Raw genomic sequence first — 14382 nt, forward strand, 5'->3', positions numbered from 1 at the left:
TGAAATAACCCAGATCCACCAATTGATCACTTTGCCCACTGATAAATTCCTTGTCCACATTTTAGTCTCATCTTTCCTTGGTACCTTTCTCTGCTCCAGCTTCCCACCTATATCCCTGCCAGTCTGTTCAAAATGCTGCTCCCAAAGGCTCTGACCCCATCATTCCCCTCCTGGATCCCATTCCTGGCTTCTCTGGTTTGGTGCATCAAATTCAATTTTCTTATCAGATTTTATCTTTCAACTTTCTTTCTTTTTCAATCTGTGCTATGCTGTAACCTCTTTGGTGCCAGAAATGGATGTTACCCTACAGACGCCAATGTTGCCACCACTAAAGCCAATAGGAATTTTTCCCCTACGGTTTTAAAGTGTTACATAAATTTATGGTGCTATAATAAAGAATAAAACAGGCACTGTACACTGAAAGGTTAACTACTTATATAGCTGTGGAAGAGACACAAACATTGGGTCCAAATCATATATGTATTTCATAGCAAGAAACAGTCATTTACTTAAGTTCATACTTAAGGGAAAGAAAGAAAGGGAAATAACTATACAACACCAAAACATATGCCATATCTTCTGCCATGCTGCTAACATTAAGTTTTTATGAACATGATCAGGAATTACAACACTTATCCATATTTAAAACTTTTAAAAATAATTCAAAATTTAAAAAGTCCCAGAAGGTTACAATAGTCTTTATTTTGAACAGATTCTGTCCATAAAAAGTGCAGATCTTATTTTCACTTAATTTTGACTGACGACAAGCAGAATATTCCCTTTCACCAAAAGTGATTGTAACTTCACAATGTAGCCCCTTGCACTACAGCCACACTTCAGCTTCCATCTCTGCTATCTGAGAGGTCTGGTGGTAGGAAAAACAGGAAGGGCTTTTACAAAGGTATCCCGGGGGAAAGGAAAAGACTTGTGAGAAAGTACTGTCATTAATAAATGAGGGATGGAATTAAAGGAATGATGTTTCCAATATGACTGAGGTATTGAATTCCATTTAGAAATCTGCCTTTAAACAGATGTAGTTTGGACATTTAGGAAGTAAGAAATGCCTTGTAAACACAGGTACAAATAAAGCGGATGTAACAGAAAGTTTGAACATATACAAAACAGCATGGGCAGGTGATACAACTCCAATGGTATCAAAGTGTTGCTCTCTCCCTGTCCCCAAACCCTTCAAATCCTGCATTAAAGGCAGGGGACAGAAGAGGTATTGGCAGTCCCCCACGCCTTCCAGAGAATACAAGAATTTCATTGGGTTATGGTTGTTCCTGACACTGGCTTCCACAAAGGGAGTGGTCAATGAATGGGGAGAGGATGAGGCCAGCAGAGATAGCTGGGTACAGAGAAAAGCAGATGGAGCAATTTCTCCAAAGGTAATGCAGTGACTGTGCTCCCTTTGTGCCCTGGGAAGAATTTTACAAACAGAAAAAAATAATTCCTGGAATTCCTGCTGGGATGAGGGAACTATGTATCATCCCTTAAACAGTACTGTGCCTATATGCTCTTAGACTCTCTATACAGTGCTGCATGCAGCAAACAATCCAGAGTCTCATTAACAGCAGTGGGCATTAATGAGGTAACACATTTCCTATAATGAACTACTCTTGAACAATTTCTCCCATGTTCTGGGCACAAGTAAGGTTTATTTCATCATCAGTGGGGCTTGTCTTACTTACTATTTTATATTGGACTTCTGCAGTATTTGTAATGGAAGTACAGTTTAGAATTCGACACTTCACTTATGTTTGATTTTTTTCCCCCCTTTGTTCCCTGGTGTACAGGATTACGTTCCAAGGGCTAAATTAACCCTTTTGTAATTCTGTGGAGTCAATACAGCTACAGATGGAATGGATTTTGTACTGTTTGCTTTTGGGGGGCTTTTTAAAAAATATGAACCACGCCCCTTTCAGATTCCAGTACCAAAGAGGTAATCTTGAATCATAGCACCTGAATGGATTTTTGAGAGCATATTTATTTTTCCTCAGCTTGGTCTGTGAAGATCCAGTGGGACATCTGACTAGAGCTGGCTGGAAAATGGAAATCCCTTCCTATGAAAAAATGTCATGTTTTTGAAAACATTTTCACCCCAATTTGGGACAAAATTTCAAAAAATGAGAGGACCAAAAGAGAATTTTTTGTCTTTCCAGCCGCCTGCCTGGAAGCCTCTTGTCAATTTTGTTTTCTCCCTACAGGTTCCTCTGTAGCCAAGAAACAAATCACGCTGACTGAAAATTCCCAACCAGTTCCACATTTGACCTAAGACTGGGCAAGAACATTCTAGTAGTAGCAGGATTTAGGAGCATCAGGTTGAAAAAAGTCAAGGAAATTCACCCTATCCCATTAAACCAGCTATTGTGAGTTACTATCAACTATGCACTTGATTGATGTTGCTGAACATTGTGAAGAGCCCGAGTTTGAACACTTTCCTAAAAGTTCTCATGTGCTTAAAGCAGAAAGAAATAATCATGTGCATATCTGAAAGCCATGTTCAAAAACACAATCATAGAAACCCTGCCCAAGTGCAACTGCACAGTTTTGTACTTTGGATCTTGTAAATACTGAATAAGCGTGGAAGATCTGCTCCTCTAGAAGCCAAAATAGAGGCCTAGATTCACCACTGTCTTGCACCTTATGTCACCATTTATATCTGTGAAAATCTGTATAAAACGCTACCAGTCTGACCTGGTGTAAATAACTACTCACAATGCCAAGGCACTGGAAAACCAAGTCTGGTATCTTAGATATCGGCAATTATTTTTCCCTCTATCAAAATACCTTAGACCCTCGACTCTATCGCCTCAGGCCCCTCGCCTGGAAGCAGCTCAGATACAAGTTGTACCTACTGGCCTCTCTGGAGCAAGTGTTATTTCCCACTCCCCTTACCTAAACAGTTATTCAGAGTACTCTGACCTGAATAACACTAATCTAGGGACTAAAATATTGCTTTGCCATGATGCCTACAAAAAAACTACCATCTGGCACTGGTCATGGCATTGACTACCTGTAACTACTGAGATTACTATTAGAGGATTGATATATGCAAATACACTATATTTCTATTGTTACCTTGTCCTCCCCATCCCCTTCTTCCAACCCATCACTCCCCTCCTCCCATTTGTTACTTTATTTACCTGTGTTATGTTGTCTAAATCCTAGATGTTGAGCTCCCTAGGGCAGAAACTGTCTTTGTGTTATATGTTTGTATAGGGCCTAGCACAATGTGGCTCTGATCCCTGATTGGAGTCCTTACACGCTATCACAATAGAAATCATAAATAACAATAGTAATCACATTTCTAAATAATAATACTTTGAAAATATAGACTATTCACAGGCCTCAAATTGCTTTACAAAAGTGTATAAGTAGAATTAATGTTTTTCTATGAGAAATGAAGAAACTGTGACACAGAAAGGTTTTGATCTGCCCCATGTCACACAATGAATCCAAGGCAGAGTCAGGTTAGATTCCTTGGGGCAGTTCCTCTGTTTGTGTAAACTGTCAGAGGCCAAAGGGGTGAGGGGCAGGGTTAACCTAGACCTCTGGGCTATGACAATTTATACAAGCTGAGGATTTGTCTCATCTCTCAAGTCCCTGCCGGTACTCTATTCACTGGACCACATTGCCTCCCTAAAACATGTGCACTTAATATCTTCCATATAAGTAACACCATGTGCTCATTTCTGCAGCATGTTTCTTTTCCAATTTTTGGTTATAAGAATGTTTTAGACTCCCAACACACAGTTGTTGCTTGGGATTCTTCTTCTGAGGTAGGGCTCATAGAATTATTGTGACTTCTGATGTTTGTCCTGGAAGCTTTCACTGGCATCAGGTACCGAAGGTTCTTCCAAAATCTGGAATTTGAAGGAAGAGACTTATCCTCTTTCCACTTCACAACTCTCCTGGATGGTAGAAGCTCCAGTGATTTTGGCAAGAAATTATAATCACTTATAAGCATGTATTCAATTAATATTATTTTAATCTTCCTTTCAACCAGTGCCTTATGCAGTCCAGTCTCAAGTTCATACATGACTCGGTCAGAAATGTAGTTCTGGCTCAGTATAATGATTAATCTTCTGCTTTTGTCAATAAACGAATGGACATCATCAACAACAGCTGTAAATTGAAAGATACAGTCATTATTAAAATCAGTTGAAAGTACAGGCATTGACTCAAGACATCTTTTAGCAGTAGTGATAATATTGTACACATTTCAAAGTGACTAAATTACTGTATGTTTTGTTCCTTCCTAATCTATCACGCTACTAAGTAATGTGAAAAAAAAGAGAAAAAAAATCTCAGATGTTTAATTCTGATCAATTAATGCAAAACAGCAATGGAATCCTAATTTGCCTGTAGTCAGCATACATTTCTTTCATGTTGGAAAGCAATTACAAACCAACATATCAGCTCTGGCTATTCCTTATTTAACAGATAAGGTCATCCATAAAGGTCCATCCTGAGCAACAGAGTACCTCCAAATTAAGTCATCAGCCATGCACAGATAACCATCTCCTGTAATGATCACTAAACTTTTAATCCTCACTTTACTACCTTTTGTACCACCAGATACCTTCTTACCTTCTTATTCAGTAATATCTGTACCATAGATAACCTCAAGTGTGTGTAATACTAGCACCCTCTGCCAAATGTAACAGTATAGATTACTATAGAATGACATCTAGCAAACCATTATTTCACAGGTTTTCAAAACCTGGTGCTTTCTTAAAACAGGGATTGCAGAATAATTTTGTTATTAAAAACAGTGAATGAAATTAAATGGAGAAGCCCTACATCCTGCAAGCAACATGTAACAATATGCTCATGCAGGGCCAAAATATCACCTAAACATTTTTTCCCCTATAGACCTCAGAACCACATGGAATCCCACTGTACTGTCTGAGAATTGCAGCCTTTGTAAAGGGTCATCTATTTATAGACTTTGTATATTCAAAATTCCATGTTATCACATCTATCTATTTTAAGTATTTCTGCCGCACCCATCACATAGGTGTCAGCTATAACTCTGAGTCAGTTTTAATAAAAGCGGCTTCATCTTCTACATTTTAAAGATTACAGAAATAGGGGAAAATGTGTGTTTCATAGGACAGGTACAGCAAAAGCAGTTGTATGGTAAAGCCAAGCTTACTTTTCAAATCATTAAGATCTCTCAGGTTTCTGACAAGCTGTAAACAGAAAGCTTTCTGAAAAGGAAGAAAGCCAAAAGCAGAACTTTCACATTCTGTGGTAACACTACAGCTAAATTGTTTTTCTCCCCTGAATTAATCTCAACATTTAACTAGATAAAGGGCAATGTTCTACCCTCCACAGATTATTCTTGTTTGGTGGGCAGAGTGACATATTTTAGCTGATAGAATTTTATGGTCTTTGTTCCATCGGGGCTCAAAATCTGCTCCAATTCCATGCACTGCTGGAAAGAGAAAAGGTGTTGGCCTTCTAAAATTAGTGGGTCTTATAAAATCTGTGCAAATCCTGGGAAATCTGATGACTGCTTTGTCAATGGTTGACCTGCCCTCAAGCTGCACGGTAGCAGCCAAGGTAGGGAGTCTATGGGTGTTAATGATGCTTGAAGAAGCATTAAGTCACAGTTTGTATGCCAGAGAGCAGAAAAGAATATGGCACAGAGAGCTGCTGCTACCATGCTCCACCCTCTCTCATTCTTGTCTCTGAAAGCTATGAATACCCAATCCTGTAGGCCTTTCATGTTCTAGGAAGGGAAAGAGCATGTCATAGAGCTAGTACTCCCCCATCCTCCTCGATCCCCCACTCTGGCCAAGATGCACCTAGTGGATGATCCAGAGACCATTTAAGTAAATAGGAATCTTTCCATTAATTTCAATAGCCTTTGGATCAAACTCTTCTCTTGGTTACCTCCACACACTGAAATGAAGGACAGAATAAGTCTAAACTTTCTAAACAGCCTTTGATTTTACATGCATGTTGTTTAATGTGTATTCTGTCATTTGCACCCCAAAATAGAATCCCCTTTGAAAATGAGACACATAAGCAAAAATGCCACATTTGCAGAGATCTTTCTAATTACAGATCCTGGCATCTTTGTGAGAATTTTGTATCAGTTTAATACTAAGGACATTCCATTTGCTTACCTCCTCCAGGAGATACATCCCGCTCAAATATACATAATTTGTAACCAAAATGGTCTTCTAATGTCCTGGGCAATATCTCCAGAGCAAATTTTCTTTCTTCTACATTGGTAGATATGGAGTCTTTCAGGTAAGACACAAAAGCATCATATTCTTTTCCATCTGGAAAAAAATGACCAATTTTTGTCCTGTTGGTGACTGAACTGATCTGACCCATTACACATATGATAGCTGACCCTTCACCCCGACCCTTATAAATACTGCCCCACTGGCAACGATTTTGAGATAAGAGCTTTCTCTCATCCATCTGCCCAGTCACCTTTCACACAATATATCCAGGATCAATTTCAATCTGACACAAATAGATCTACCCACTTTTTTTCCAAAAGGGTTGCAAAAACTGTGTCCCTTTTTTATTGAAAATTATTGAAATGTGAAATTTCTTGACCAGCACTAATCATACCTAGTTAAACTGAACTTATTGATAGAAACTTGCATCATTAAAATATGGTTTTACCCTGAAAAGTGAGTCTGTAAAAACAGCATTGTGGGATTCCAGGTTTCTTTCAGTTCTTCTCCTACATTAAAAACTGTGAACCACTTTGAGATTTACTGATGAAAAAGCTCTATATAAGAGCCAGGTATTATTATTATTCCACTATTGGGCAGTGTTGCAGTGTGGAGATTGTCAAAAGGAAAAAAAAATCAGGATATATTTTATTTTATGCATTTAGATTTACAATAGCATAACAAAAAAAAGGCACCTTCCCAGGCCATAAGTGCTGCTGGCAGTTAGTCACACACACACACCAAAACATAAAGACAAATTCAGCAGCAACTTCCACCATATATAGCAACTAATTAAACCTTATAACTGAACAATGAAAAATAGCACCCTGTCCTCCTCAAATATAGTTTCCTCAGAAGCGCCTCCCAAAATCCGTTGTAAAAAGGATAGCTTAACAAAGGATAGCTCAAGAACATCTGATGAAGTGAGCTGTAGCTCACGAAAGCTTATGCTCAAATAAATTTGTTAGTCTCTAAGGTGCCACAACTACTCATATTCTTTCAACAAATTGAGGCTCTCTCAGACCAAGGGCCATGAAGCAAGTCCCAAAATTCAGAGGTACTCATAAAAAAAATGGACCACCTCATTTCTACTGAGAGAATTCCATCTTGAGCACTTCTAACTGATCTCAACTGTGGAACTAAGATATGGGGAAAGAGGCTCTCTCAAGTAGGTGGGTCCGAAACTATTTAGGACTTTACAGGACAAAAACTTTATGGTACATGCAGAAACCAATAGTCCACCTTTATCAGTTATGAAGCATCAGTGTAACATGTTTCAGGTGAGATTCTCCACCTTAACAAGCAGGCTTTAAGATCAAGACTTAATTAAAGCACACTGCAGTAATCTACCAGTTAGGTAACACAAGCACGAAATCACACTAGCATGGTCTGTATCCAAGAGTAAAAGCTTCAACCTCCTAGCCAGATGTAAAAGAAAAAGACTGTCCTAGTCCTGATGAAATCTGGTCATCCAGGGAAAAGTGGAAATCTAACCAGACTCCCAAGTTGTGGATACAAGAAACAAGTCAAGGACACACATCTGCAATCACAATAAATGGACATAATCCTCTTCCTAGCTTCCACTGTTTCGCCCCAACCTACTAACATCAATTTTGCTTTATCTGGATCAAAGGTCAGTCACCTCACTCTCTACCATGTCCCGATCTCTACCAGACAGTGGGAGAAGCTTCCCACTGTGCCATCTGAGTCAGAGGACAAAGAAACACCAAGTTGGGTGTCAACACCACAACCCAAGGTTTGTTACTAACCATCCTATATATGTTTAACAGGAGGGAACAAAGTGAAAACCTGTGTAAAACTCCACATGACAGAGGCCCGAAGGGCTCTCTGGGATCTCCTCAAGAGTGTAGCCCCAACCATGCACTCTGAGGTCCTCAAGTGAGTCAACAATGCCTTGTGGTCAACAATAGAATTAGAATAGAAAAAATATTGGCACATACAATGTATCTTCATGCATTATTAAGAGATTACCAACCAATGCAACTAGTGCAGTCTAGGTACTGTATATACAGACTGACAAGGGTTAAGGAAATCTGAGGCATCTAGATACTATGAGGGTTGTCTCACCAAAACTGTCTCAGAAACTAAACCACAAAGGGAAGATCAGACCCAGAACAAGTTGGCCAATTGTCAACAACAAGTGATGGCTTCTTTGTGACAGCCTGCTCTCCTTAAGGTAGACATTGACAACCCCCATTAACACTGGACAGCATCTCTCCAGTGATCTCCAGAAAGCACATGAATCTAGAGCACAAGTCAGGTGAGCACAGAAGGAATCTGACAGCTCCAGGGTACTCATCTTCTCAGAATCGCCCCTTCTTTCTCTCCTCCACTAACCAATCCCTGACTTTCAGAATGAAAAAATCAGGACACATTATAGGATGACGCATGCTAAAACAATATGTAATGCTATCTGTCACCTTTGCTATTTTCTCCCACTCCCAGACACTTCTTTCCTAACCAAGTCCTGTCTTGTTTACCCCTCTCCATCTATGCCTACACAATATCCTCCTCTCCTGGATTTTCTTTTGTTTCCATCTCATTATTTTATTGGACCTACCTGAAGCCAGAGTACACTATTTTATTAATAGTTTTATATCACTAAATGAACTTGTTTCAATGGCAGCATTTGCCAAATCCTACCTCCTATTGTGTCATCTTTTCCAGTGATGTCCCTGTAAAATAAAACTAAGTCAACTCTGAATATCACAGAGAGAACCATCAGGAGCACAGGAACAAGTGAAAAGAATACAGCCACGATTATTCCTGTAGTAAATACATGTCGGGGGAGATCTGGAGGGTTCCCTGTAAACAAAAGCCCAAGAAATTACAACTTTGTGACACAAGTGGCTCATGACATGATTTTTCTTACTAAAAGTCATTATTATCTGACATCTGGAACTAGAGAACTCTACTTCCAGTGTGAATCCTTTCCCGGTAACGTCTCATGTGGCTATCCATCAGTTTGTACTGAAATGGGGAATGAAACACGGGACAAAGCTTTCAAGGTTTACTCCGTAGACTGCCACCCTGCCCATGGCCCCAAATTAGGAGATGTATTTTACCCCCTCAGCCCCACACTTGACCCACATAAAGCCCAATAGACTGAGCCTTAGCTGGGTGAAATGAATTGGTCTGGGAGAACCCCAAAATGTCACACTTGATGAATATTATGTGTTACTCAGTTTCCCCATTCAGCTTTGTAATGCTGCTTGACTGAATAGAGCTAAACCACAGGAGGCTGTAAAGGGGTTATTATAGAACCTGGGAGGAAAGGTGAGGTGATGACAGAGATAAGTGATCCTCACATACACAGATTCAAAGGACTTAGAAGAGAACAATGGCTGGCCCATCAGTTGGTGGGAGAATTGACCTAGTTAGCTCTATCCAGGCCAGGATATGTCAGTGAAAAGGCTGACAGTCTGACTGAGATATCTTTATGCAGTGTTGTTGTAGCTGTGTTGGTCCCAGGATATTAGTGAGACTAAGTGGGTGAGGTACAAATGTATTTTATTGGACCAGCTTCTGTTGGTGAGAGAGACAAGCTTGAAGAAGAGTTCTGTGTAAGCTCGAAAGCTCATCTCTCTCACCAGCAGAAGTTGGTCCAATAAAAGATATTAACGCACCCACCTTCTCAGTATGAGAGGGACACATGGTATGTCTGCACTGTAGTCACGAGTAGACATACCCAAGTTAGCTGTAATCTAGATAGTTTGGATACCGGAGCAGTGAAGCTGTGACAGCATGCACTTCTGCATGGGCTGTCTAAATCCACCTGGGATCCTGGGTAATTTCTTGTGGAATTAGACGGTACTGAAGCTCATGCTGCTACAGCTTCACTAGCTATTTTAAAGCTAGCTCAGATATGTCTACTCGAGTTGCAATCACACCCTGCGACTGTAGTGTAGACATACCCACAGAGACAGAGGGAGAAGACCGCAAGCAGTGTAGGATGCTTCTGTGAACTCAGAGGTGGGGAATAAGCCAGGCCTGCCTGAGCTGTGGATAGAGAGGTTATGCTTAGGTAAGGGAATATGCCTGTAGGACTCTTATTTTAAATCTACTTCTGTAACTACTAAGTTGGGACCCACTCAGAGAGACCCTGAGAAGGGACAGTGGTGTAGTTAGCCCAGTAACCATGACAACATGTGTGCCATGTAGTGTTGAAACCAGTTTTCCTCAGCCAGAAGAAGATACATAGGAAGAGATGAGATCTTTGGGGGTACTAATAGGGATGCAGAGAAATACCCCTCCCCCAGGCTTTACCTTAAAAAGTGCTGATTCTTAAAGGATATAGTTAGGCTTGGCATAATTCGGGGGTGGGGGAATAATTTCAATGAATGATGTCAATGTTTATTTTTAAGCATTTTTTTATTTTTATGGATTTAAATTTTCATAGTTGTGGGAAATTATGGGGAGGGGTTCAGACAAGTTTTAACAATAGTAGACTTTGAGATTCAAAAAGTCAAAGCTTTATAACCATTAAAATACAAATCATTAACTTCACATGTCAAAATATACATAGTAAATATCCTTAAATCAAACTTTAATAAGTTCTCAAGCAGCATTTTTCTTACTTTGCCTAGTCATATATTTTGATTATTACCGATGGAAATATATTGTCATCAATTTTTGTGTGTACTGTGAAATTGACATTTACCAATAAAAATTTAATCCTTCCAAGCCTACACATAGTATTTGTAAGTCATTAAATAGCAGAAGTAAGAGTATTATATCATACTGTACCTTTCTTCAGTTTAAATATTTTAAATTGGGGTTTATTTGTAGTTTTCAAGAGGCAGGTATAATTACACTTCAGGTCCTCCTCTTTAACAGTTTTAATCCACAATAGTTTTGAGGCATACTTCTTGTTTCCTGAATTACTACAACAGAAGTGCAGAGTTAATGAACAGTCTTTCCTCATTACTACATCCAAAGGAGTAATTTCAATAAAGTAATTTAAAGGCACAAATATTATATATAATGTGGTCTTAAAGGGGTGGCTGTTTCCAACAGCCTTAATATTCACACCCAGTATAGATTTTATAAGTCTAAAAATAGGCTAACAAAGCTTTCAAATAACCCTTTCAAGATATTCTTCTTCTTCACCTTCACAGTTAAGATATAAAACCTGATGTTTAACAGATCATTACAATAAGAAACTAAGTTTTTATGATTCTTTAGGACTGCAGATCAAAATGAACTAGCTGTTCTGTACTGAAAAAAACAGTTAATGAATAAGCTAACTCATACATTAAGCATATATAACTACATTGCTTCCCTTTTCCTTCTCATTGTCAAACTTAAATTAACCTTTTCACTGAGGACAATATACTCTATCAGTGAGATGTGGAGCAGAGTCAGCATGGTCCTGTTCTCCACAGGCTCCTATGAATGAGCAAACCCAAGCTTTATTAGAAATTAAAATTCATAGTAGTTTATTAATAGCACCTTGGCCTTGGGCCAATGCAGAAAAAAAATAGTACAACAAAACTTAAAACTAAATCCAAAATTATAATATACTACAATACTCATAAATACAGATTTAAAAAAGGACATACATCATTAATGAGTATATGATCACCGTGCCACTTGCTTTTGCCTTATTTTAGTGGCTAACCATGCAAATAGGGCAACTGCTTGAATCACAGATACACCATTCCTAACAAATATTCTTTGTCCTCACCCATAACTATTTCACATTTGGGGACAATGTACACCTTCAAATCAGCAGCACTGCTACAGGTATCCACATGGCTGCACAGCATGCCAACATTTTTATGGCTGACTTAGAACAACGCTTCCTCAGCTCTCGTCCCCTAATGCCTCTACTCTACTTGCGCTACATTGATGACATCTTCATCATCTGGACCCATGGAAAAGAAGCCCTTGAGGAATTCCACCATGATTTCAACAATTTCCACCCCACCATCAACCTCAGCCTGGAACAGGCCTCACAAGAGATCCACTTCCTGGACACTACAGTGCTAATAAGCGATGGGCACATAAACACCACCATATACCGGAAACCTACTGACCGCTATACTTACCTACATGCCTCCAGCTTTCATCCAGACCACACCCCACGATCCATTGTCAACAGCCAAGCTCTATGATACAACCGCATTTGCTCCAAACCCTCAGACAGAGACAAACACCTACAAGTTCTCTATCAAGCATTCTTACAACTACAGTACACACCTGCTGAAGTGAAGAAACAGATTGACAGAGCCAGAAGAGTACCCAGAAGTCCCCTACTACAGGACAGGCCCAACAAAGAAAGTAACAGAACGCCACTAGCCATCACCTTCAGCCCCCAACTAAAACCCATCCAGCGCATTATCAAGGATCTACAACCTATCCTGAAGGACGACCCATCACTCTCACAGATCTTGGGAGACGGGCCAGTCCTTGCTTACAGACAGCCCCCCAACCTGAAGCAAATATTCACCAGCAACCGCACAACAAAAACACTAACCTAGGAACCTATCCTTGCAACAAAGCCCATTGCCAACTGTGTCCACATATCTATTCAGGGGACACCATCATAGGGCCTAATCACATCAGCCACACTATCAGAGGCTTGTTCACCTGCACATCTACCAATGTGATATATGCCATCATGTGCCAGCAATGCCCCTCTGCCATGTACATTGGCCAAACTGGACAGTCTCTACGTAAAAGAATAAATGGACACAAATCAGACATCAAGAATTATAACATTCAAAAACCAGTTGGAGAACACTTCAATCTCTCTGGTCACTCGATTATAGACCTAAAAGTCACAATATTACAACAACAAAAACTTCAAAAACAGAGTCCAACGAGAGACTGCTGAATTGGAATTAATTTGCAAACTGGACACCATTAAATTAGGCTTGAATAAAGACTGGGAGTGGATTAGACTCAGATATTAAGGTCAGAAGGGACCATCATGATCATCTAGTCCGACCTCCTGCACAATGCAGGCCACAGAATCTCACCCACCCACTCCTGCGATAAACCTCTCACGTATGTCAGAGCTATTGAAAGTCCTCAAATCATGGTTTAAAGACTTCAAGATGCAGAGAATCCTCCAGCAAGTGACCCGTGCCCCATGCTACAGAGAAAGGCGAAAAACCCCCAGGGCCTCTTCCAATCTGCCCTGGAGGAAAACTCCTTCCTGACCCCAAATATGGTGATCAGCTGAACCCTGAGCATATGGGCAAGATTCAGCAGCCAGATACCCAGGAAAGAATTCTCTGTAGTAACTCAGATCCCACTCCATCTAACATCACATCACAGGCCATTGGGCCTATTTACCATGAATAGTTAAAGATCAATTAATTGCCAAAATCATGTTATCCCATCATACCATCTCCTCCATAAACTTATCAAGTTTAATCTTGAAGCCAGATAGGTCTTTTGCCCCCACTGCTTCCCTTGGAAGGCTATTCCAGAACTTCACTCCTCTGGTGGTTAGAAACCTTTGTCTAATTTCAAGTCTAAACTTCCTGATGGCCAGTTTATATCCATTTGTTCTTGTGCCCACATTGGTACTGAGCTTAAATAATTCCTCTCCCTCTCCGGTATTTATCCCTCTGATATATTTATAGAGAGCAATCATATCTCCACTCAACCTTCTTTTGGTTAGGCTAAACAAGCCAAGCTCCTTGAGTCTCCTTTCATAAGACAAATTTTCCATTCCTCGGACCATCCTAGTAGCCCTTCTCTGTACCTGTTCCAGTTTGAATTCATCCTTCTTAAACATGGGAGACCAGAACTGCACACAGTATTCCAGGTGAGGTCTCACCAGTGCCTTGTATAATAGTACTAACTCCTCCATATCTCTACTGGAAATACTTCGCCTGATGCATCCCAAGACCGCATTACCTTTTTTCACGGCAATATCACACTGGCTCATAGTCATCCTGTGATCAACCAATACTCCAAGGTCCTTCTCTTTCTCTAATTGATGCATCCCCAGCTTATAACTAAAATTCTTGTTATTAATCCCTAAATGCATGACCTCACACTTCTCACGATTAAATTTCATCCTATTACTATTACTCCAGTTTACAAGGTCACCCAGATCCTCCTGTATGATATCCCGGTCCTTCTCTAAATTGGCAATACCTCCCAGCTTTGTATCAGCCACAAACTTTATTAGCACACA

The 14382-nt window shown here is 39.9% G+C and overlaps 1 protein-coding gene across 9 annotated transcripts in view; it reads right to left on the reverse strand.

The window, feature by feature from the left end:
- Positions 1 to 370: 370 nt before the first annotated feature.
- Positions 371 to 14382, reverse strand: part of IL18R1 (interleukin 18 receptor 1) — a 48464-nt gene continuing 34452 nt past the window's right edge. For all 9 annotated transcript variants that reach the window (XM_043536701.1, XM_043536679.1, XM_043536699.1 and 6 more), the window contains 4 exons: positions 10974 to 11110; positions 8871 to 9032; positions 6141 to 6299; positions 371 to 4128 (listed from right to left, as the gene is read on the reverse strand). In XM_043536701.1, coding sequence (XP_043392636.1) covers positions 3725 to 4128; positions 6141 to 6299; positions 8871 to 9032; positions 10974 to 11110 — 862 coding nt within the window. In that variant the 3' untranslated portion in view covers positions 371 to 3724. The remainder of the gene's footprint in view (positions 4129 to 6140; positions 6300 to 8870; positions 9033 to 10973; positions 11111 to 14382) is intronic.

This window comes from Chelonia mydas, chromosome 1 (genome assembly GCF_015237465.2).
Source record: "Chelonia mydas isolate rCheMyd1 chromosome 1, rCheMyd1.pri.v2, whole genome shotgun sequence".
Taxonomy (NCBI): domain Eukaryota; kingdom Metazoa; phylum Chordata; order Testudines; family Cheloniidae; genus Chelonia; species Chelonia mydas.